The sequence below is a fragment of the Colletotrichum paranaense genome (assembly GCF_030867605.1).
Source record: "Colletotrichum paranaense strain IMI 384185 chromosome Unknown Scaffold_9.1, whole genome shotgun sequence".
NCBI lineage: Eukaryota > Fungi > Ascomycota > Sordariomycetes > Glomerellales > Glomerellaceae > Colletotrichum > Colletotrichum paranaense.
In genome coordinates this window covers 934378-955102 of record NW_026848967.1, presented here as the reverse complement: position 1 = coordinate 955102, position 20725 = coordinate 934378, and the positions used below count along the sequence as shown (strand labels likewise).

Below are 20725 nucleotides of genomic sequence, written 5' to 3'. Positions count from 1 at the left end.
TGTTCTCATGTCTCATCCAGGGTGTAGGCAAGTAGATGGCAATTGCAATAAAGCAGGGTAGGGAATCTCTTTTACTATAATCATCAAATAAAGGGCCGCCTCCGAACTCCCCAATGTGCCAGACTTTTGTGTTTATTCCTGGCCATGAATATACCACAACCGTCACCAACTCATCCAGTCTCACTCATTCACCGCCGACCACCTGCCACCATGCCTCTATAACAAACAAATTTGTTTGATACTGTCACCAAGGCCCATGGCGTGGCGGGGAATGTCCTCGTTTGAATTGCCCCGCTCCCCTGGGTCCCGGGTTCGAGTCCCGGCTTTCTCTTGCAAAAATCCGAGCCTCATTTCACATGAGGTGTAGCTCGAATCTTTCGTAAGCCTCCTCTTGTAGGGAGGGGCTGAGCTTTTGTTATTTTTTCTTCCCCCGTTGCCAACTGCGAAAGCGAAGCTACCTCGTAGCATTCGTTCAGCTCGTGCGTGACAGACACTCCGCGGTAGCTAGCTAGCCCCTTACGCAAACTCTCCAAACTGGCCGTCGTCGAACCCCAGGTCTTGTGCGGATTTCCTGTTCTCCCTCTTCTTGTCTCGGATATTGGCAGCGCTCGGAGGCGGCGGCAATCCGAAGCTACCAGCACCACCGCTGCTCTTAGGCGCGCTCGGCGGCGGCGGAAGAGAGAACCCCTGCAACCCTCCCGCTCCTCCGCCGGGGATCTCGGACCCGGACTCGGTCCTCGCCCGGCGCCCAATCTTTGACCCGCCAAAGTTGATGGTGATGGTCTCGCCCTCCTTGAGACTGTAATCCTTATTCTTCTCCTCCTCGGCGCGCTTGCTATTCTCAGCAGCCTGCTTGGCGTGGCTGGCGTCCAGCAAACCCAAACTCTTCTGCGCCTCCTGCAGCGCGACGCCGAAGTCGAACGCCTCGCTGCGCTCCTCGAAGCCGACGCCCAGCACCGCCTTCCGGCCCTGCCCGTCCATGACGCGCACCGCGAAGAAGCGCGACGAGTCGAGCACAGGCTCGACGGCGTTGATGGAGGTGTAGGGCGCGGCGGCGAAGAGCTGGCCGTTGGAGGGGTCCTCGAGGACGATGTCGACCTTGATGTGGTTCTCTTTCGAGGTTATGCCTGCGGGTGCGCCGGGGGCCACGGGGACGACGGCGGAGCCTACGCCTACTGGAGTAGGGCGGGCGGCGGCGGTGGTCTCCCAGGCTGTTTCGAGAACGCGGAGGCGCGCGGTGAAGATTTGGCGGTCGGTCCAGCCGGCGGCGGTGTAGCCCTTGTTCGAGGTGAGGGGCGGGATGTTGTAGACGTGGGCGCCGGAGGCGATGAAGAGGATGCGCTGGATAGCGTCGGCTGGGAGGGGGTTGCCTGTTGTGGGATCGAGTTGTTCCATTGTGCTGTGTTCTTTGTGTGCTGAACAACTGTGATGGAGTTATAGATGAGGTGTTGATGGAGAGGAATATAGCTTCAACTACTGTCAGGGAGGGGTAAGAAGATGTGCTTGGGAGCTTTTACGGGTGTCTCGGTCTTGTAGAGGTAGAAGAAGCTTCATGATGGAGAGGGAAGAGAGAACGGGGTTGAATTGCTTGCTTGTATTCAGGGGAGGGGGGGAGATGAAGGCTTACAAGGACGGGAGCTTGATTAGCTGGGCATTGGGTAGTGTCAGTGTTTCGGGAGTGGAGGGGACCCCGCTGTCGGTAGTGGGATGCTTTCAGGGTGACGGCGACGATACAGGGCGATGAGACCGCTATTTCTGTGGTGTTGTAAGGACCCTGGACAGACGGGGGGCCTAGACGGAGGTGTGCACCTTGCGTACGGGCTCGGAGGGCGACTTGGAAGGCTCCGGAGTAGATAGATGGGTACTTGTAAGATACGTGTAGATAACGTGTGGCGTTATGTAGACCCATATCGGAGCTTCCGGTGGTGCACCTAAGAAGAGCCCCTCCTAATTACCCCGCCAAATCAGAGCCATCAATCCCTTTGGGCGTGGGCGCAACGGCAAGCTCCATTCGGTCACTCGTGGCCCGTAGGAATTGAGTCACTGCCTTTTGCCCAAAATTTCCCAGAGCTTCAACACCAAACCCCGCCATCGCGACTCTCAACTCAACGGCCCACCACCAACTTCGCACCGATTCCCCTCTAACCACACTACCAATATCCTACAATCTTCTCGGCGACCGCTGTCAGCAGCACTGACGACACCGAAACCAGCGCACGAGTTGCATGCTGCGCAGGGCCTTGCCCATCTTCCGAATCGAATCCTTCTTCACATACATCACCATGGCCACCGGCGACCTGACACGTGCGCTACCCCCTTTCTCTCTGCCTGACAATCTACTTGCGTTCAAACATGTCACGTTAAAGGAACCCAATACTGATAACGTGACTTTACAGCAGCTGGCGACAGCCAAAAGTCCTCCACCGACATCCCTATCCGTATCAAGACAAGTGATGCCATCGAGTACGGCACAACCCACTCTCAACGTCTATTCCAAGGCTAACCCCTCTTTCCCTACAGCATCGTCTCAACATATCACTCCCTACTCGAGGACCCAGACCTGACAAAACCCGTCGCCGCCATCGAGGCCCTCATCGCCCTCCTCAACGCCTCGGGCACAACCACCGTCTTCGAGACCCTCGACCTCGTCAAGCGCGCCTCAAACACCCTTCACGCATCCGTCAACAACCCCGTTCCCCTCCAGGCCGGCACCGACCTCTTCCTGCAGTACCTCGTCTCCTCGCTTAAGCAGCAAGAAGGCGCAAACGCATCCGCCTCGGCCGCCGCCGCCCCCTCCCCCTACCAGTCCTTCGAAGCCGTCCGCACCCACCTCCTCCGCAACGGCCGCCTCTTCGCCTCCCGCGCCATCGCCGCCCGCGACCGCATCGCCGACGCCGGCTGGCGCTTCGTCCGCGACGGCAAGGTCGTTCTCACCCACGGCGCCTCCCGCGCCGTCTCCGACTTGCTCTTCCGCGCCGCAGACCAGTCCGGCGACGGCGGTGTCCGCTTCAAGGTCGTCTACGTCCGCGACGAGCACCGCCCCGCCGAGTCGGACCGCGTCGTCAAGGAGCTCCGCGACAAGGGCATTCCCGTCGCCGAGATCGCCGAGCCCGCCGTCGCCCACGTCCTCGGCTTGCTGCGCCAGGTCCACATGGTCTTTGTCGGCGCCGAGGCCGTCACGCAGAACGGCGGTATCATCTCGCGGATGGGCACCTATCAGATCGCCAAGCTGGCAAAGCAGGCCGGTCTGCCCTTCTACGTTGCTGCCGAGTCCCACAAGTTTGTGCGCAAGGTGCCTCTGGACCAGCGGGATCTCGGTTTCCAGCAGCACGTCTTGGACTTCCGGACGGACGGTGCCAGCGAGCAGCCTGAGGATGCGGTGGACTACACTGTGAGTTTTTTTTTCACACCCATAATCCCACATTCCTCATTTTCAGACTTGATCATAATTGCTGACAAAATTGTCCTAAGCCCCCTGATTTCATTTCCAACCTCGTGACAGAAAATGGTGTCAAGTTACCCAGCTATGTGTTTGAGCAGCTCCTCGACATCTATGGTAGCTTGAACGGTTGACTCCCCCTACAAAACAACACATATATACCCGCCTAGGATTTTCAAATGTTTCAAAATTCGGAGACTCTCCACGATCGCAAATGATGAGAACGTGGGCCTTGATACCCACTTGGGGCCGGCCGCAGACATGCCGGGGTCCGGATTGTGGAGACGAAGAGAAGTCTCGCCGGCGATAGAGAGCGGCGTCTCAATGCCAGAGTCCGATGGCCAGGCGCATGGTAAGGGAATTGGCCGATCATGGCCGCCTGGTAAAAAATGCTCTTGGCAGCGGCAGGTAGTATGACCGTAAATCGGGCAGGTATAAGGTATCTGTCACTTGAATAGATGCAGGCGCCTTGCCGGAGAAACTGTCCTGCTGACAACGGGACGGGAGAGACTTGTCGGCAAGAAATGCCCTTTTTAGAACTCGAAATAGAGTGAGAAAGAAATAAAAGGTTCAAATTTCCAATCATTACTTGCTACCTGCGTTCACAGCGCATACGTGCAGTGTACACGGAATGAACTCTCACCAAATGACCTGCTCAGATATACGAGAATATGCAACCAAGACTCCTGCGAGGCGGACGTCTCGCACCGTACCCAAGGTACCTTACCTCACTTTACCTGACGCACTGCGCACGAACGGCCTCACGATGAGGCGGGCGGGCAAGGCAACCCTTCCCCCTCCCCTCCCCTCCCCTTCTCCTCACAGCCCGAGGTGTCTTCGCCCTGCACTCGTAATTTGTCCGTGATAGCTACTACCCCATAATACAACAAAAGACGGGGAAGGTCCAAGAAGGTGAAAAAGACCAAAGGGAGGGGAAACCGACCGACCCCCACGGCCTCTTGACGTCACAATTTCCAATGTGGGAACTGTCCACGCGCGCAGTATGACCTGCATACGCAGTACGCCCGACCAAGGGGTTTGCAGGAACTTTTTTTAATGGTCCGGGGTTGGGTTGGAAAAGGCGGGGATGGATGGATGAATGGATATTGGATGGATGGATGTCCGGCACCTCGTTCTTGTTCCCGAAAAACGATACGTAACTTGAAAGGTAGGTAAGGTACCCGAGACCTGAGGATGCGGGAGCTCGTGAGCGGCATCTTGGATCGTCAGTACTCAGCAGTGGCAAAGACCATCGTCGCGGTCAGCCAACGTAGGCTCTGATAAGGCTTTTCTTAGCGAATGTGAATCTTGATTGATGATATCCCGCTCAAGTCGGCGGAAGTCGCCTGGTTTGGCGAAAAGTAGTAGTACAGTGAAAACGTTTCTCGATGCCCAATCTCAAATCGAAGAAACGATAGCCAGGCCACCCATAACAAACCCAAAGTAAGAAACACGACACACCTAGATATGGAAAACCCGTGTGGATGCCCCTTGATTCCTTTTTTCGTTTCCCCCAATAATGCTCCTAGCAAGATGAGACAAGACCAACAAATACTCAAGCTTTTTGGGCAAATGCCAAGGGAATGGTGCGAACGAAGTTGAGTCGTTCTCGTGGCGAAAGCAGTGTTGGACTGATAGCCTTTACCAGAAGGGGTGTGATTAAGAGAGGTAATACTACATTAGTCGATGAAAACCAGCAAAATGAAAAGAAGGCAACTGCTTATTTGATATCCCTGACAAGTCTTGCGCCGCACCAGGCAAAGGGGTAGTTTCGTTGATACCAGTTGACACTACAAATTATCAGTATATAGTACCAAGACATCGCCTACACAGTAGCCGACTTACAATGATCTTCTGCCGGCGATGCGGGGATGCGTTGACCACGATCCTCCAAGCACAATGTTGTGCTTGCCATCGAAGAAGTCGGCTACAGCTCATAGTTAACAAGATTGACACTCTCGGGAAATGCAAGTTTCTTACCCGTGTACTGAGGGTATAGAGGCATAGGCTCGAACCCCTCATGGCGAGCAAGGGGCGTGCTGGTCCACTCCCAGACACCGCCGAGCTCACCCTGTCCCGCGAGGCGACCGCCGTCGGCCGTCACGGGAACCGGGTGCCAATGCTGCAAGCCGACATTGGCACCATCGAGGTCCGCGAATAGCTCCGATCGAACCTCCGCGGCCTCAAGCGACTTCTTCTTTGGTGGTGTTTCCTCGACTCCATCATTCGACAGGTGGCTAAAGTAGGGACGTCAGCCTCTGAGATCATTGAGATCAGCTAAATATTCAACTTACCCGTTGACTGCTGGTACCGTCCTGCCCAGCGTACGCTCAGCTTCCATCTTCTTCGAGTTATGAACGTAAGTGTAGATGCTTCGAGCCTCCTCAAACGTCGGGATTCGGCCTCCCATCCATGCTGCACATCCAGAGAGTTCATCGAAAGATGCGAAGATGGGCCAGTCCAGAGCATATTTCAGCGGAACCAAGCCATAAACCGTGCGGACTGCAATGCCGTCAAGGAATGAATCGGGGACGACACTATCCCCGTTCTGGTGTCCATTCACATGTCCATTTGTAGTGCCATTGACATGACCGTTTGTGTGGCCATTGACGTGACCGTTTGCATGCCCGTTGACCCCGTTGACATGACCATTTGTATTTCCATTGGTAAAATATGTTTGTCCATTCGCGTCAAGGACCGTGTCAGAATCGGGCTCTGCAGCTTGAACATCGGCCCATGATGCAGGAACCTTTTTGATGTGGTTTTCAAACATGTATTGCGCATACTATTCTGGTCAGCCTTGAACTGATCTCGCAGAATATCTAGTCACTCACCTCCTCATTTGTGATCGGTCGTCCTTGTGCCTGGAACGCATGAACATTGGCAACCCTTGCAGGTCTTTCGTTGTCCCTAGTACCACGTGAGTTGTGAATATACGTTTCAGAGAATCGTTGCTTACCAGCCAAAGTACCCGTTGACGCCAGCGTCAAGATCAGGCTCGTCCATGCCTACAATAATAGACTGAGCAGGTACATCGTGCCACTGGTTGGATACCCGGGACTGGCGAGCTTTATTGGCCAAGCGCTTGAAGTCCGGGCGCAGAACATCAGGAGGAGGGACAGTCTTGTCGCTCTGGAGCATCATATAAAGGAGCGTCTCCATGTGCATGATCTCGTGCTCAAATCCCACCCAGATCCCTTGAGCAGCAGCTCTGGGGATGTTATTGATTCCATTCTTGTACTGGTCAAGTAGCCTGGATCGTACACGCTGCTGGTACTGAAGAATATCTTCCACTGCAGGCCATTCATCAGGGATTTCGGAATGAGAGTGGCATTGCTCCGGATTGTCGACATCAGGGTCGATGCCCCGCTCAAACATTGGCTGAAAGTGGGCTGGCTCAGTCGGAGGCGTCCTTGTAGTTTTGCACAACTGAATGTCTAGGAACCCGGGGATATGCCCAAGGTAGAAGATGCAAGCATTGCGAAGCTTGATGGGTTGATCCAGCAACTCCTCTCTTGGCAGCATTTCCTGTGTAACAGCATCCCATGCCGCCCACAACGCCTGCCAATCGTCCAGAGTAGGACAGGGCGAAGAAGCGTAAAGTTCGGGGAGACGACTGAAGGGCATTTTCCTCTTCGAAATCATGTGGATTCCTATGATCAAGTCAGCTCCCGAAATGAAGATTGGGCTTCCAGCCAAGATGCGAGTGATTTTCGCTGCAAAATATAGAATGATTGAAACTCGGTCAGATGATCGCATCGGGACCAGTGAGATTCATCATCTTACGATCCGGAGACTGCACAATGCCTTTTTGGGCAATTGGATCCACGTAGCCGGCCAAACGTGGGGGAGGCTTATGGGGTGCAGAACCATTCTCACGAAGGGTGGCCACCATCGGCCTTGATCACTCGGTTTCTTATGCGAGGGAAAGATTCCACTTACCATGCTCGGTTCCTTTTGTCCAACAGTTCGTCTCGACCAAGCCTGCCATGTTCCACAGATTCTGGGCTCCCAGTTGAGAGTATTTCAGACTCTGCTCAACTTGGATGCGCTCGTGTTGCCTTACGAGTGCTCCCAGAACGTATGTGTCTCGAACGGGCGAATAGAAAGCTTGGTGACGTCCTCCTTCGTCATCGTACACATACTCACCGATGACCTCCCAGTCTTTGAGCCTGAAGGCTTCTTCTCCTAAGATCTCATTGGCGTTGGCGAGTCCGTTGAGGATGAACCTGCAGAGGTCAGTCAATGCGACTCAAACAGTGATTCACGATACACCTACGCATGCGTTACTCCTTTCTGGTCTTAGGATTCTAAGTGTTAGCACAAGGATCTGGTGAACTTGACGAGGTAGCACAATTACCATTGTAACCATGGCTGTAGCTGAGATTAGCTAGCTGTAGACCAAATATGTACGGAATTGAAACTCACTAGACCTTGGAAGGATCGCAGCATCCGTCAAGCCCAATCAGCAACTTGTCCGACTGCGTCAGAACGTCGCTGAAGTGCTTGAGGAAACCGGCCGCATCATCGCGCTCGAAATTTCCTACACAAGAACTCAGAAACATGCCTAGAGTTGAGAATCGAAGATCCAGTTTCTCCTACCTATGCTGGAACCCAAGCTCAAGATGCACTTGGTGCGTGCCAGGTTGGATGGCTGTTTCAGCCATTCCCGGCCATCATCATAGGTTCCCAAAAGACCATGGCATTTGACGTGATGAAAATCAGGAACTTGAGCAAGCGTGCGTTCCAATTCCTCTCGAGAGAGATCGAGTGCGTAGTAATCAATGTTCTTGCCGGCGTCCTCGAAAGCTTGCAGCAACAAACAAACTTTACGAAGATTGCTTCAAGAAAAGGTCAGAATCATCTCGTTCGAGTCATCATTCAGCAAGTATTCACTGACCCACTTCCCAACTCAATGACCATAGAATCGGGTGAGATATTCTGAGCGATCTCTTTTGAGTTTTTCTCAAGAACCTCGATTTCGTTGTTGGTCAGGTAGTACTCTTCCAGATATGTGATCTAGGGTAGTTGTTAGCGTTGATCACGCAAGATGTGGCTGAGCTGAGGAGCCCTCGATCAGCACTTACATCCTCAAACAATTGCAGGCCCCGTTCATTGTAGAGAAGCAGGGTCGGCAGCCTCCGGGGTCCGTTTGTGGGGTTCCACATGGAAATGATGTCGTCCTTCAAGTTTGTTTCAACCGCAACGCGTCGAATATCGATGATGTCAAGGCCATGTTTGCCCACGGGTTGTACTGCCAGCTGCTTATTCGCCTTGATACTGGCGTGGGAAACGCTGTCCTGAGAGACGGCAAGAGAACCCATCGTGACAAGTAATTGGGTTTACGGAAAGACAGTGGCTTGAGTGTTGAATACAGGACGGATACAAGAGAGAGGAACAAAGGTCAAGGTTATATGAAGAATGTTGAAAGTAGCATGTGCAAGACAACATATGCTTTCGAGACGAGAAGAACGGACGAGTACCTTTACCTTATAGGGGCCACAGCAAAGTTACTTGGGTTCTCCCAGACCGGCGGAGACGCCGGCAAGCATACGACGGTACACGTTGGTGTTGCCATGCTAGCAATAGGGCATGTTCGAGACGTGCACCAAATGCTGAGTGTGGATTGTCAGACGTACAATTGGTGACTCGGCGTGCCATGGTTTGCCATTCTGGTCTACAGTGCAGCTACTTGACGGAGCTGAGAAGTATTTTGGGGATGTTGGTGGCCAGCGTGAGCATGTGTACGATCGGGGTACTGAGCGCCAGAATGGGATCAGGTGAGACGGCAACACATTGAGGACTGCGTTCGGAAGTACACTAAAGGTATTCCGGTTCCGTGGACCTTGTACCAGTCAGTGCAATTCCTTTGGTCATAACGTGCAGATAGAAGAGGAGCGTGACAGCTTCATCCTTGACAGAGAGTGGGAGAGGTTTGCAGTTGGGCAAATCAGCGGACGTCATCTGAGGCGTATCCCACGCCCCACCGAGGGGGCAGCCACGCTACTATTGCTGGAGCTTGACGCGGATCACCGGATTCGACATAGTTGCGGTACCTTGAGTATTGGAAGCGGCCGTTGTTGCGTCCTACTGCGCGGGAAAGGGTAAGCTCCAAGAGACCTTTATTTGGCATTTGTTGTCTGGTCGAAAGACATCTGGCGAAAAAAAAGAAAGTTGTGCGGCATCTTGGCGAGGCTCGAAACCGCAATTATCAGGGGTGTCGGGAAGGTTGCTTTGCATGCTCGATACAAACTTCCCCGCGGCTAAGGCCATCCTCGCAGCTTCCAGAACGAGCTTTCGGGTGTCTCCAACAAACCAAACGCGCAGCATCCAATTCTAGCCAGGCCAGCCCTCATTCGCGAGTTTGAGACTCGTGAGAAACATCAGAATTCGGAGTAATTCGGCGCTTGGAGAGCAGTAGTGAAGCTGGCTACAAAAATGAGAAAATCTGCCAATTTAGTTGCAACTCCAGGGTTACCACAGCTCTTCGAAGCTCTTCCGAAGCTCTTGAGAAGCTCTTCATCGGTTGGCGAGGTCGCCTACACTAACGTGACTAGCTACCATCAGTGGATGTCACGGTGCGAACTGGTGTCCCAAGAGCCACCAAAGACGAGGAGCGCTTGTTGGCCTGGGCTTCCAGATCGGCACAAAGGCTGCAACCCCGGCCCAGGTTAGCTGCAAACCTCCCTGAAGCCTGTGGGGGTGAGACCAAGTAGAGGGAGGGGCCAGAAGAGGTTCCGACACTTACACGATACGTCTTGGTGAGCCTCAGCCCACCCAGATGACCAATCCTGCCAACAACAACGGGTCATACTGCGTGTGGGTGAGGATATGTCGACGTCATGTCTCCTCTGGCGGGACATGGCAGCAAAAGTGCTGGCTCCCGGCTAACCTTCCCATAGTACTTTGGAGTTATTGATGCTGTGACTGGCACCCAAAGAACAGCCAAAGATTCCACATGAGGGCGGGGTAAATCAGGTACCGTTCCAATTGAGTTACCCAAAGGGCGTGCCGATCTACTGTCCCCGTTGCAAAGCGCAATTTATGACAATGCCATACTGCAAGGCAAAAGTCAAGGCGACGAAAGGGAAGCTCGACAGTAAAGCGCGATTTATGCATGACATGATTTCCGTCCACGAGTGCGGGGAAGCTGTTGCGTGTCGGTGTTACCTCCGTGCAGCTTCTCTTCCCGTCTGCCAACCCCAGTAGGCTTTGTGGTCCGAAACAGCCCACGGAGGATTTTGTCGCGTTGCCGTATTTCCCGAGGAATGCTGACAATGTTGGACATGGGATCATCGTCGGGGATATTGAGGATCGTATATGGCCGAGGATTCTTGCGCCAATATGCATCTGTACAAGGGCCTGTGGCCGGCATGGTCAAGACAATCCGGCCCGGTACCGGTGTGCGCGCCGTGGGGGGTTGGGGGGGGGGGGGGTCCCAGATACCTTCGGTGAAGCTCGGTCAAGTTTAGGTAGAGCGAGATGGGCGAGCATCGACATCTGCCTTTGTTTGACGGCCAGATTGACACTACTCGGCAATCTCGAGTTCGAGCGAACCGGCTGGAATACTTGTGCCTTGCATAAGGCTACAGATGGGAAAGTTCCCGTGACATTGGTGCTGGGGGGAACGTCCCAACGGCGAGGAGCAGCTTGATCTTCCCCAGATTGATAAGCTTATCTATCAGTTGTCTCTGAAGATCGCTCGGCCGGTTTGAGTAGTGACAAGGTAGTCCAAGGTGGGTGCCGGGGCCAATCGAGGAGGTTCCTGAGTTCTCCGAGATAGATAAGGAACCGCGGCCCGCATCAGTAGATATTCGTGGGGCCATCGGGACGGACGTCGTTCCGATACCATCGCCATCTACCTATGCTGTGAGGCTACGCCGTCGTTCTCGTTTTCGCCATCGTGGAGAGTGGAAACCTAGGAACAACAAAGATGAGTGAGCACTATACATCTGGCATATACATGGGTACAAACAGCACAAACGACTCACCTCTGTAGTAGTCAGCAAATAAGCCGTCAAACCCCCTACTGGCCGATTGATAATCTTAGGTGTAGTGAAGAGTTTGTAAGACTTTCGCAATCTGCATCCGAACCGGACGGAGAAAAAGTACGTCTACGGCAGTACCAAAAGCTACATGTGGTGAAGGAAGGAATGGCCGATCAACCCCGCGGCTTCCTGAGAAGTACTTGCCTGGATGCACGATACCCTTCCTGCTAGACTAAGAAAATTCTATCTACTTGGAAAAGCAGCACCGATGTCGACAGCGGGACGTCCAAAGCTTGAGAATCACCAGTCGTCAAATGTTTCCTGGAAGGAGTTATCTTCCACACCACCCCAACTTCCGGCCACGACATCGCAGGGCAACATGTCTGTTGCTAGAATGTATCACTGGCGTATCTCGGTTCTTTGATCAGGGATTAGTCAATATGCGACATATCCTCACGTCACTTTTTTGTCATCTGGCTTCGCGGAGGTCCGATCTACGGTCTCTCTCAAGTATTTCAAAGTGGCAAATGTCTTCCAGGTATGCAAGTTCCTCTTCTTATGAGTAGTCCTATCTAATATGCAAAAGGTATCACCTAAATCCAAACAACCCTATGCAGCAAACAGCTTCCAGACCGAACCCTCCATAAACGCCACCCAATGCTATTCCATAAATACATCACGAATACTTCATAACCCCGGCTGACTATGACGACTTGTTCGGCTTCCACGCCTTGATCCACTTGCCAATGACCTTCACCTCTTGCTCAATGGTCGCGGCATTGTCTTCGCCGTTGTTCAGAAGAAAGTCTGGGACGTGGTTCGCTCCCTTGACCACAAAGGTAGCCGTCTGCTCGGTGGTCTTGACCGGTCCGCTAGGGCGATAATCAGAGTTCATCGATGCCGACCTCCAACCGTCATGCTCGCCATCGCAGAAGAGGACATTCTCGAACGTGGCGTTCCAACCACCAGTCCAGTCGTTGAACATGGCCGCCGTGAATCCCTCGGAGCTGGCCGGCTTGGATCCAAACGTTTGTGGGAAGCGGAGATCGCACTGGCGCTGGCGGTCGGCAGGCCGCACGTGTGATGACACGATATTGGTGCCATCCGACTTGGGCGGGCCGACATGCCACCATCCAAAGGGTTCGTTGCAAAGCTGCCAGGTCCAACTGCGATCGGCGCTGAGGTCGTTCGGCCTGTTGTATCCCACTGCTTTTCCATACAAGTCGCATGCTTCCTCGCCCTCGCAAACCTTGCTATACCGGCTGTACATATACGATGTATATCCTTTCCACGCAGCCTTCAAGCCAACACCCGACTTTTCGGTGCCCTTGATAATGTTGCCGTTGTTCGTGCTCGTTTCGATATAGTCACAGAACTCGTATACCGCGGTCTCGTTGCTTGCCCACTCGATGATGGGCCTCAGCAGGTACCACGCAAAGTCGGCATTGTCCTCAAGAGTCTCCAAACCAAATTCTTCCTTCATGGCATCGATCTCCTTGGCGGAGCCCTTGTCAAGCACGCTGTCTACTTGCTTGATGACAAGCTTGACATCGGCAGAGCAGGCTCGCGGCAGGGCCTGCTCAATGGGAGTAAAGAACTGCCAGAAATCATCAATAGCCTGCACGACGGCAGAGCTTGCATGGTAGGCAGCAAAGGTGCCAGGTGCAATGACAGATGTCCACGCGGAAAGGGCGCCAGGATAACTGCCACCGATCAACACCCAAGGAGACTTGTCTGCGTTGGCACCTTTCTTCTTGTCGAAAGGAAGCTCGACAGTTTCGGCGAAGTGGGTGTTGTCATAGATGGCCTGCGGGACATTGAGATACTGCAAGGTGTCGGCTGTGAAAGTCTTGAAGGGGAGAGATTTTCCGTAATACCGGTCTATAACGGTGAGTGTCAGTTTAGCAAAGTCTTCTTGCGGACTTCCCAATAGCTGACTTACGCTCCATCAGGACAATCGCGCCTTTGTACGTCTCAGCATACAAGTATGTCAAGGTGCCGTTTTCCAGATAACCGGTCAGGCCCTCAGCATCACCTTCACCACCATTTAACATGAACACGGGATATCCTGGGCCGCCCCAGTGCTCCGAATTATACCAGTATCTTTGTTTGAAAGTGCCCTTGGACAAGTCGGTATGGTCTAGATACTGGTCGAACGTGCCGTTGTGGACCTGCGTCCCCGAATGCGCTCGACGTTGGAGGCCACCCATCTTAGGGAATTGTGATAATTGCGGCGCCTTTAGTTGTGGGGTCGGAATTGAAGCCATCACAGTGGCTGCTAAGGCCACTGCGGAAGCGAATATTGATGCCTTCATGATGAAACAGGTGCTCGACAATGTAACAAACAAGAGAAAAGGGAAAGGTCTTGCTAGAGGTTTGAAACTGATGGATATTCAGCTAGACTAATACCTAGAGAAGCGTGTCCTCCTCGATCATATATCCTTCAACCTCCGGCTACTCCAGAGAGCCTCGGACACTGGGCCCTACATCGACAAGGCCGCAATATCACTCAGCCTCAACCGCAGGTACAAACTACCGTAGAAAGGAAGAGAACCCCAGCCAGTGCTCAGAAACTAGTATCGCCGCAAGAAGGCTCTCAATCTAGCAATCTGACAGCTTAATAACCTGTTCTCTATTTTCTCCGCGCTGGACACCAGATTTCGGTCCATGTACGAAGGTGTGATTCGGGCTAGAGCCTGCTTAGACGGGGGGTGAAAAGCAACTCCTCTGAGTGCGCCTCCACCATGCAATGGCAGCGTGGCCGGCGAGGTAAGGCAATATTCTTGGCAAAAGGACTAGCGACAAGGTGACTGGAGCATTTCAGGTTCATCGGTCAACTAAGCGGTCGCCTGGTAGGGCCAACATGGGACGGGCTGTTGAGGTGGATGGACATGCAGCCCGTGGGATTCGCTAGTAAGCTAAGCTTATTATTACCCTCAAATCCTGGAAAATCCTACATTGGAGCTCATGGAACCGGTTCGCCTGCAACGCACGAATGGCTGGCGTTACCGCGTTGGTTGTTGCTATTCGTATGGTGTGGTCGGGTTTAATCCTCCCCGCCTGCCTCAGCCCCGAAAAAGCTGCGGCCACCCGCGTCGCCTGTCTCGCTACTATTTTGTTTTTCCTTTCCATGGAGGGCTGTGCGGCCGTGCATTCTCGCCGGCTGCTGATGCCCGCTGGATCCTACTTCTTGTTTGTTGCTGCCTAGGCTGCAAGAAGCCCCTCCAAGGCTGGGCTGAGAAGCTGACTGCATGACCAACCTGGTCTAGTTTCTATTTTTGGGACGAACTTTTTGATTACCAACAACGGTTCGATGATACTGGGCAATAGTCCTCCTTGGACCAGAATTTTGCTCAGACACGCCGTTGCCTGCCCTAACCGTCCCTACTGTTCTGGGCTCCCGTTTTCTGTGTCTTTACACTCACGATCCGGTTATCGTCTCGGGTCCCCGCAGCCCGCCCCCATTCCGTCCGTCCCGTATCGGTCCTGTAAGCTCCCGGGCCGGACCCGCACCCCACACCGGATCCGAGTCTCGTTGTCCTCCCCCTTCCCTGTACTACCTTACCTTCCGATCGGGTCGGCATTAGGTATCGTCCGAACCCACCGCCCGGTTCGGACCGGGTGTAACAGTAACCCCCCTCCCCTTTCCCAACACACATAAGTACAAACAAGGCAAGTCGCACAGAACCGCACAAACCGCCCGCTGGCACTCGCTGGCACTCGGTGACGATCACACGTTCGTCAGATGAGACAGCAAAATGCCATTCAACAAGATTAAACAATCTTTCCCTTCGGGAGGCGCACAGAAAGACAAGAAAAAAAAACGATAAACAGTGTGCGTGGTACAAAGATACAACCCAGAAGCCAGGTGAGAAACTGAAAAGTAGCATGTTAGCGGGCCGGGTGTGAGGGAGGGTTAAAAAAGAAGAAGGGGGGGGGGGGGGGTTTGATGGAGTTTTCCGTAAGCCCAATAGCCTACCTTGGACAACCGACACCAAAGGTACCAGGGAAAGAAAAAGGTCTCGGGATTCGAGTGATCCCACCACATCACCCACGGCTTCCCGAGCGCCGGACTACGTGGCTTGTGTTTTTTCCCTGTGTAACGCTGCCGGCGCATATTTACTTTTTTTCCCTTTCACTCCGGGAGTCGGGGGAGACAGAGTGACTGACATTGGTAGTCGTCATCAACATGAATCGTAGATTACACAAAACACGATAGTAATTGCCAGCCGGAGCCTTGGACAAATAGCGCCGCATTCGAGTAAGGTGAGATACAAAATCCCATCCAGAGAAAAAAGGCCGGTCGGCGCGTCATCGAGAGAACCCCTAAACACAACGCCCGCAACCTTGTCAACCCTGGATTCCGTGTGGCTGGCTGGAGCTGGGGAGTGTGTCTCTCTGGTGGGCTAGAACTAGGTACTACTTACGGTCCTCCTCCCCTCCAAGGGTTAGGTTGGTTTGGTTTGGTGGATTGGAATGCGCTCCCTTTCGGTCAACTTTTGACATGCGAAAATTGGCTACGCAAACACCGCGCAACGCAACGCGTACCTGGGAATCGGTAAACCTTCATTCCAGGAAAAACAGTTCGAGACATTGTTCCAGTGCCGAAACATGTTAGGGGAAAACGGACACGGCCGGCGTCGTACAGAGACAGGCCTCTTTGACTGACCTGACAAGACTGACTTGGCTGGTTCCTCATTTTTTGACTCGAACTCAAATCGAGTTCGACTCGACTCGACTTCTGACACGCTTCCCCCACGTGATCGAAACGCAACAAACAACTGCAAGCAGAAAGAGACGAGAGAAATACCACGAGGAAATTGCGTGACGTGAACGTGACGAGAACGTGGCTCAACGTTCGCGGCAGGCAGTGCCAAGGGAGAGAGAGGACTCTCTATCAGTAAACTTTCGGCATGGATTATTAGCATTCGTCTTGTTGGAGCCCTTCCCTTATGTGGCGCAACTTATTGCACCGCGGAACAACTCTTCGTAAATACGGTGATGATTATCTTTTCTTTCTTTTTTCTAACGCTCTCTCATGCTGATTATGCCCGGTCGACATTTTCCTGTGACTTCTCGCTCCGCAGCGAAGGGGGTGGGGGGGAAGGGTTCGTCATGGCTTCGTATCCAAGACTATAACGCACTCGTAACTTCTGTCTGAAAATATCACACGCGCTCAAATACAATTCCCTTACACAGCGTTCCCATACATCATTCCCCATATAATCATGTCTCGGGTTGGGGGCCTAGAAGCCTCTCCCACCTGCTCATCTGACCCCTTCAAGAATAACTCCCGCTGAACTGGGGCAACGGGTTGCCACCGGCCATCTGCGTGTAGAAGGGGGGCTTGAGCATGTCCCAGTCACCAATATTGGGCGCGCAGACCATACCGCCCGTCGTGAATTCCTGAATGTCCTCAAGCATAGTGCCGAATCGCTGACCCTGGTTCTGCTGCACATATGAATCGATGCTGACTGTCTCGGCATTGACATTAGCCATCGCAGCCTCGTTTGATAGGGAGCCGGGAGTTGGCGGGAAGCCCTGAGATGGTGAGTGATGTGGAATGCCTCCGGCATAGCCTTCGTGACCGGCTTGCTGGTGGAATGCGGCGGCGTTGATGGCGGTAAATGACGATGCTTGGCGGGAATCCCTCCGGCTGTCCGAACCGCTCCCGCTGAGATGAGAATACTCAGGTCCCAAGGAAGAGCTTCTTTCCAATGTGCTAGCCCGCGATCCATCAGAGCCGTCGTAGGCTGTTGGACGGTCGTCGTCCATGATGATGCCGTTGCTCGTAATCTTGTCGGCCTTTGCCCTCCACTCTTCCAGTCCGCCGCCACCTCCTCCCAGTCGAATGGTCAGAGAACCATCTCCGCTCTTCTTCGAACCTCGATTTGTGTAGTCGGAGTAGACCTTGGTGAGATACTGATCAATGTCCTTGAAATACGTGACGTAATTGGAGGCCATGCTGAAGTAAGGTGCAACCTTGGTCAATGCTTGGAAAGCGATACTGGTGTTCCCCGTCTGCGTGTTTTCAGACATGGCTCCTGAATTCCGTTCTTCGATCTCCTGTTTGCTGACCATGTGGTTTTGAGTATCCATGTGGGGATAGTGCCGTGCGTATATTCCAACAAACGCTGCTTGCCAAATTGCGAATATGACTAGTGACGAATGAGGAAGCTTGTCCCGGCATGTCGAGATGAGGTCGATGATTTCCCTTCCAGCCTTGAAAACCTGCTCTGCGCTTCGCTCCCAAAAGTGGTCGGGAACAGTTTCGGGGTCAAAGACGGGCTCGTCCAGAGGACCAACCGGCTCGGAACATTTGATGGCGATGAACGGGATGTATTCGCGATGCAGCATGATTTTGCAAAGGGCACCCAGCATGTGAAGTGACACATACATGCTGTTGTCGTGTTTCCAGAAGTTCGAGCTAGACCAGGTGAACTCTTCCGGAAGGTGAGCATAAAAGGCATCTACCTTCTTATTCAGTTGATAGAAAGTCGACTCTTGGTCCCACGGCGGAAGGGATTCCGTATGGCGGCCGCCCGCGAAACTGTACTTGGTGATATCGCCCCAGAAATCTGCTAGTTGCACGAATCGACTCAAGACACTGTCATCGATTGGTGGCTCCATGCCATGTCCCACCTGTCGTAAGAATCCGGTATAGACAACGCGGCCTAGGTCGAAGGCGTGTTCAGTGCATGGCAGCTGGATTTGAAGATCGTCGGACCGAACCATGGAAACCCGATCAGATCCGCAGGACAAAAGACGGTCCAGTATCAAGCAACTGAACATGGTACGACGCCTAATCTCCTGGTCTTTCCAACGGTCTGAGGGTAGTTGAGTAGATTTACTCGACCGAGGAGACAGAGTCAAATTTCTCCTCCCTCTCAAAGGCTTGTCTCCGAACCCCAATTTCAAGCCTTGAGCCATCCGTATGGCAACGCCAACATACATCCATGCCGCTAGGCCGCCGTTCGGCTGGCTCCATTTGTACAAGCCGAGCATGAGAAAAGCTTGGACACGGACGACAGTAGCTGATGTCAGGGCTGATTCGAGTTGTCCCAGTGCCTTTGTAAGAGCGTTTGCGAAGTACTCTGAGGCCATTGATGGCTCCGGCCTGGGTAGAGCACCGCGAGATTTTGGGCCGGCGATTTTGTCATGTGTGATGTGCGCCACATATTTGACCAAGTCGGGATGAAATCTTGCAGTGAGAGCCAGAATGCCCAAAAGGATCAGATTTGATTCGGTTGACGGCTTCTTGATGTCTTTGTCGTGAATGATACCCTTGAGAGTCGGGAGATGTAAGAACGGGAGTTCGGTAGCGAAGTGCAGCTTATATATGTCGAAGAGTTGATGCCACAAGTCGACGGTAAGATAGGGCGCCGAAAGCACTTCCTGAGCAAGCGCAGCGACAGTACGTCCATCAGAGGACGTGGCATCCTCGAGCTTCTTCACTCGCTTCCGGTCATGCCCGACTTCCCTTTCCTGCTTCGGCGCAGTCGGCGGTTCTGATCGTTTCGCCGGAAGAGGTGTTGGATCAGGAAACTCACACTTGTGTCCTGCCTTGATGCACGTGTCGCAAGGCGATCCAGTATTGTCGTTGTCGCATTTGATTTTGGATTTCCTGCATCTCAAACAAGCTATGCTGGATCTCATCGGCGGCCGCATGGCTCTAGAGGGCCTCTTGGCACTTGTGCCTCCCGCCAAGATCGGCCTCAAGTCATCGTCGTCGGGCAGGACGGAAGTGTGAAATCTGGCCCCTCCCGAAGCTTGCCTATCTGCGGGCTCTGCTACAGCGGGGGGCGCGGAGGTTCTCTCCGAAGGCGAAAATGTTTCTTGATATCTCCTCTTCGGCGTGGTGTGAGTAGAGGACGCTGTAGGTGCGTCATCGGAATCCGACGCGGGAGAGAGTATAGACTGGATGCGAAGTTGGGAAGAAATTGTGACGGTTCGGGCCTGTTATAGACCCGTGAAGCCAGTGAGGGGTGGCGGATGTTTGAGCGCAGAAACCTTGACGAGATACTCGGTGCACCAAGAACCAGTGGGCTCCCCTCCTGTAGAACCCGCGCTGCGCCAGTATGACTGTGCTCGTGGCAGAGTGACTTGAGATAGGGGAGGGCAAAATACGCAGAGTTGGACGACTGTGACCAATGTTTGTCGAGGCGATGCTAAGTAAGGCAGGCCTCAAGTGGCACAGATGAGCAGGCAGTGGCTGTCGACAGCTTGCAACCGACGGGTGTTTGCTTCCAGGTGCTACACGAAATACCTGCAGTGTGTCGGGTAACTCGCACTCCACGATAAGTGTCTGGACGAATTCGGGTTTGACAGGTGGTCAGGGTGCGATGACTGGACAGACGCAGTCCTACTTCTTTGCTTGCGGAGGTGGAGAGCTCAATGAACGAAGCTTTGGTGATGGCAGGTAAGGCTGGTATCTCGGGATCGATGATGCATGCAGTGGTTGGATAAGCGAAGTTTGGCTTGTAACGATGAGTCTGAATGAACGCTGTGCTGGTGAAAGCGTTTTGGTAAAGAGAGTTGCCCTGCTGGAAGTGCGTAAGGTCACAATTCGTAGGGAAATCAGGGAAGTGGGATTGCGAATTTAATCGGGGGTGGATGTGGCCGACTTGAGCAATAAGCAATGAGTGGTGGTCTGAAGCTTGCGTTCCCACGAAGTACCTACTGGCCGGGGTGCAGGGAGGCGTGGGAGGGTGGGCAAATGGTTGAATTCTAGCCGGCCGTGCTGTCGGCCCCCAAAATTGACTGTGTGCCGGGCGTCACCGGCTAGCATTGCTTGCCCGCCTCTCCCTTGCTTGTTGTCTCTCGTGATGAAGCTGGCTTTGTCCCTCTGCTCTCTCCATTACGGAGGGGTTCTCCGGCGCCGACTAGATCGATAGAGTCTGGAATAAGCATGTTTGCTTCTACCCCTTCGTCGCCGTCGTCCGGGCTGTTGGTTCTGCTACAGTAATTCTATGGGGACACAGTCAGAACAGCATAGCAACACCGCCAAGTGAACCAAGCCTGTAGAAAAGGCGGGTGTGCCATCCGTATGGTGTGAATGTCCATGCTGGCCACACACCAGGCCCCATGTCTCTGATCAACCCCACGCGCAGAAGGAATGAGGCGGGCATTGGTGGGAGGGCACGAGGGGTCGCTGTGGACGGCCCAGGTCAAGATCAAGGTCGGCCAAGCAAGGATGTTGGAACGATTTCTGGATAGTGCCAACCGGAACAGACGAGCGAAGTTGCTCTCCATCCCCGAGGGAAAGTACATTTGCATTCACGAGGGTCCTGTTGGACGG

At 53.5% G+C, this 20725-nt stretch overlaps 6 protein-coding genes across 6 annotated transcripts; 1 reads left to right on the top strand and 5 right to left on the bottom strand.

The window, feature by feature from the left end:
- Positions 1 to 516: 516 nt before the first annotated feature.
- On the bottom strand, positions 517 to 1395 carry CPAR01_11060 (uncharacterized protein; the record flags this gene model as incomplete). The annotated part of the gene is made up of 1 exon (XM_060495319.1): positions 517 to 1395. One exon carries the CDS (start codon positions 1393 to 1395, stop codon positions 517 to 519), a length of 879 nt encoding a protein of 292 aa, XP_060345667.1.
- Positions 1396 to 2225: 830 nt separating this feature from the next.
- CPAR01_11059 (initiation factor 2 subunit family protein) lies at positions 2226 to 3573 on the top strand (the record flags this gene model as incomplete). The annotated part of the gene is made up of 4 exons (XM_060495318.1): positions 2226 to 2304; positions 2397 to 2463; positions 2521 to 3391; positions 3472 to 3573. The coding sequence occupies 4 exons, from the start codon at positions 2226 to 2228 to the stop codon at positions 3571 to 3573; spliced, it is 1119 nt and encodes a 372-aa protein (XP_060345666.1).
- A 1586-nt stretch (positions 3574 to 5159) lies between these two features.
- CPAR01_11058 (uncharacterized protein) lies at positions 5160 to 8763 on the bottom strand (the record flags this gene model as incomplete). Its single annotated transcript, XM_060495317.1, has 13 exons — positions 5160 to 5229; positions 5285 to 5366; positions 5420 to 5676; positions 5734 to 6224; positions 6274 to 6349; positions 6399 to 7092; positions 7382 to 7668; positions 7719 to 7740; positions 7800 to 7813; positions 7868 to 7982; positions 8042 to 8280; positions 8340 to 8458; positions 8527 to 8763. The coding sequence occupies 13 exons, from the start codon at positions 8761 to 8763 to the stop codon at positions 5160 to 5162; spliced, it is 2703 nt and encodes a 900-aa protein (XP_060345665.1).
- A 3367-nt stretch (positions 8764 to 12130) lies between these two features.
- CPAR01_11057 (serine carboxypeptidase S28) lies at positions 12131 to 13742 on the bottom strand (the record flags this gene model as incomplete). The annotated part of the gene is made up of 2 exons (XM_060495316.1): positions 12131 to 13308; positions 13370 to 13742. The coding sequence occupies 2 exons, from the start codon at positions 13740 to 13742 to the stop codon at positions 12131 to 12133; spliced, it is 1551 nt and encodes a 516-aa protein (XP_060345664.1).
- A 374-nt stretch (positions 13743 to 14116) lies between these two features.
- Positions 14117 to 14257, bottom strand: CPAR01_11056 (uncharacterized protein; the record flags this gene model as incomplete). Its single annotated transcript, XM_060495315.1, has 1 exon — positions 14117 to 14257. One exon carries the CDS (start codon positions 14255 to 14257, stop codon positions 14117 to 14119), a length of 141 nt encoding a protein of 46 aa, XP_060345663.1.
- Positions 14258 to 16707: 2450 nt separating this feature from the next.
- On the bottom strand, positions 16708 to 20337 carry CPAR01_11055 (fungal specific transcription factor; the record flags this gene model as incomplete). The annotated part of the gene is made up of 3 exons (XM_060495314.1): positions 16708 to 19383; positions 19794 to 20050; positions 20289 to 20337. 3 exons carry the CDS (start codon positions 20335 to 20337, stop codon positions 16708 to 16710), a joined length of 2982 nt encoding a protein of 993 aa, XP_060345662.1.
- Positions 20338 to 20725: the final 388 nt, after the last annotated feature.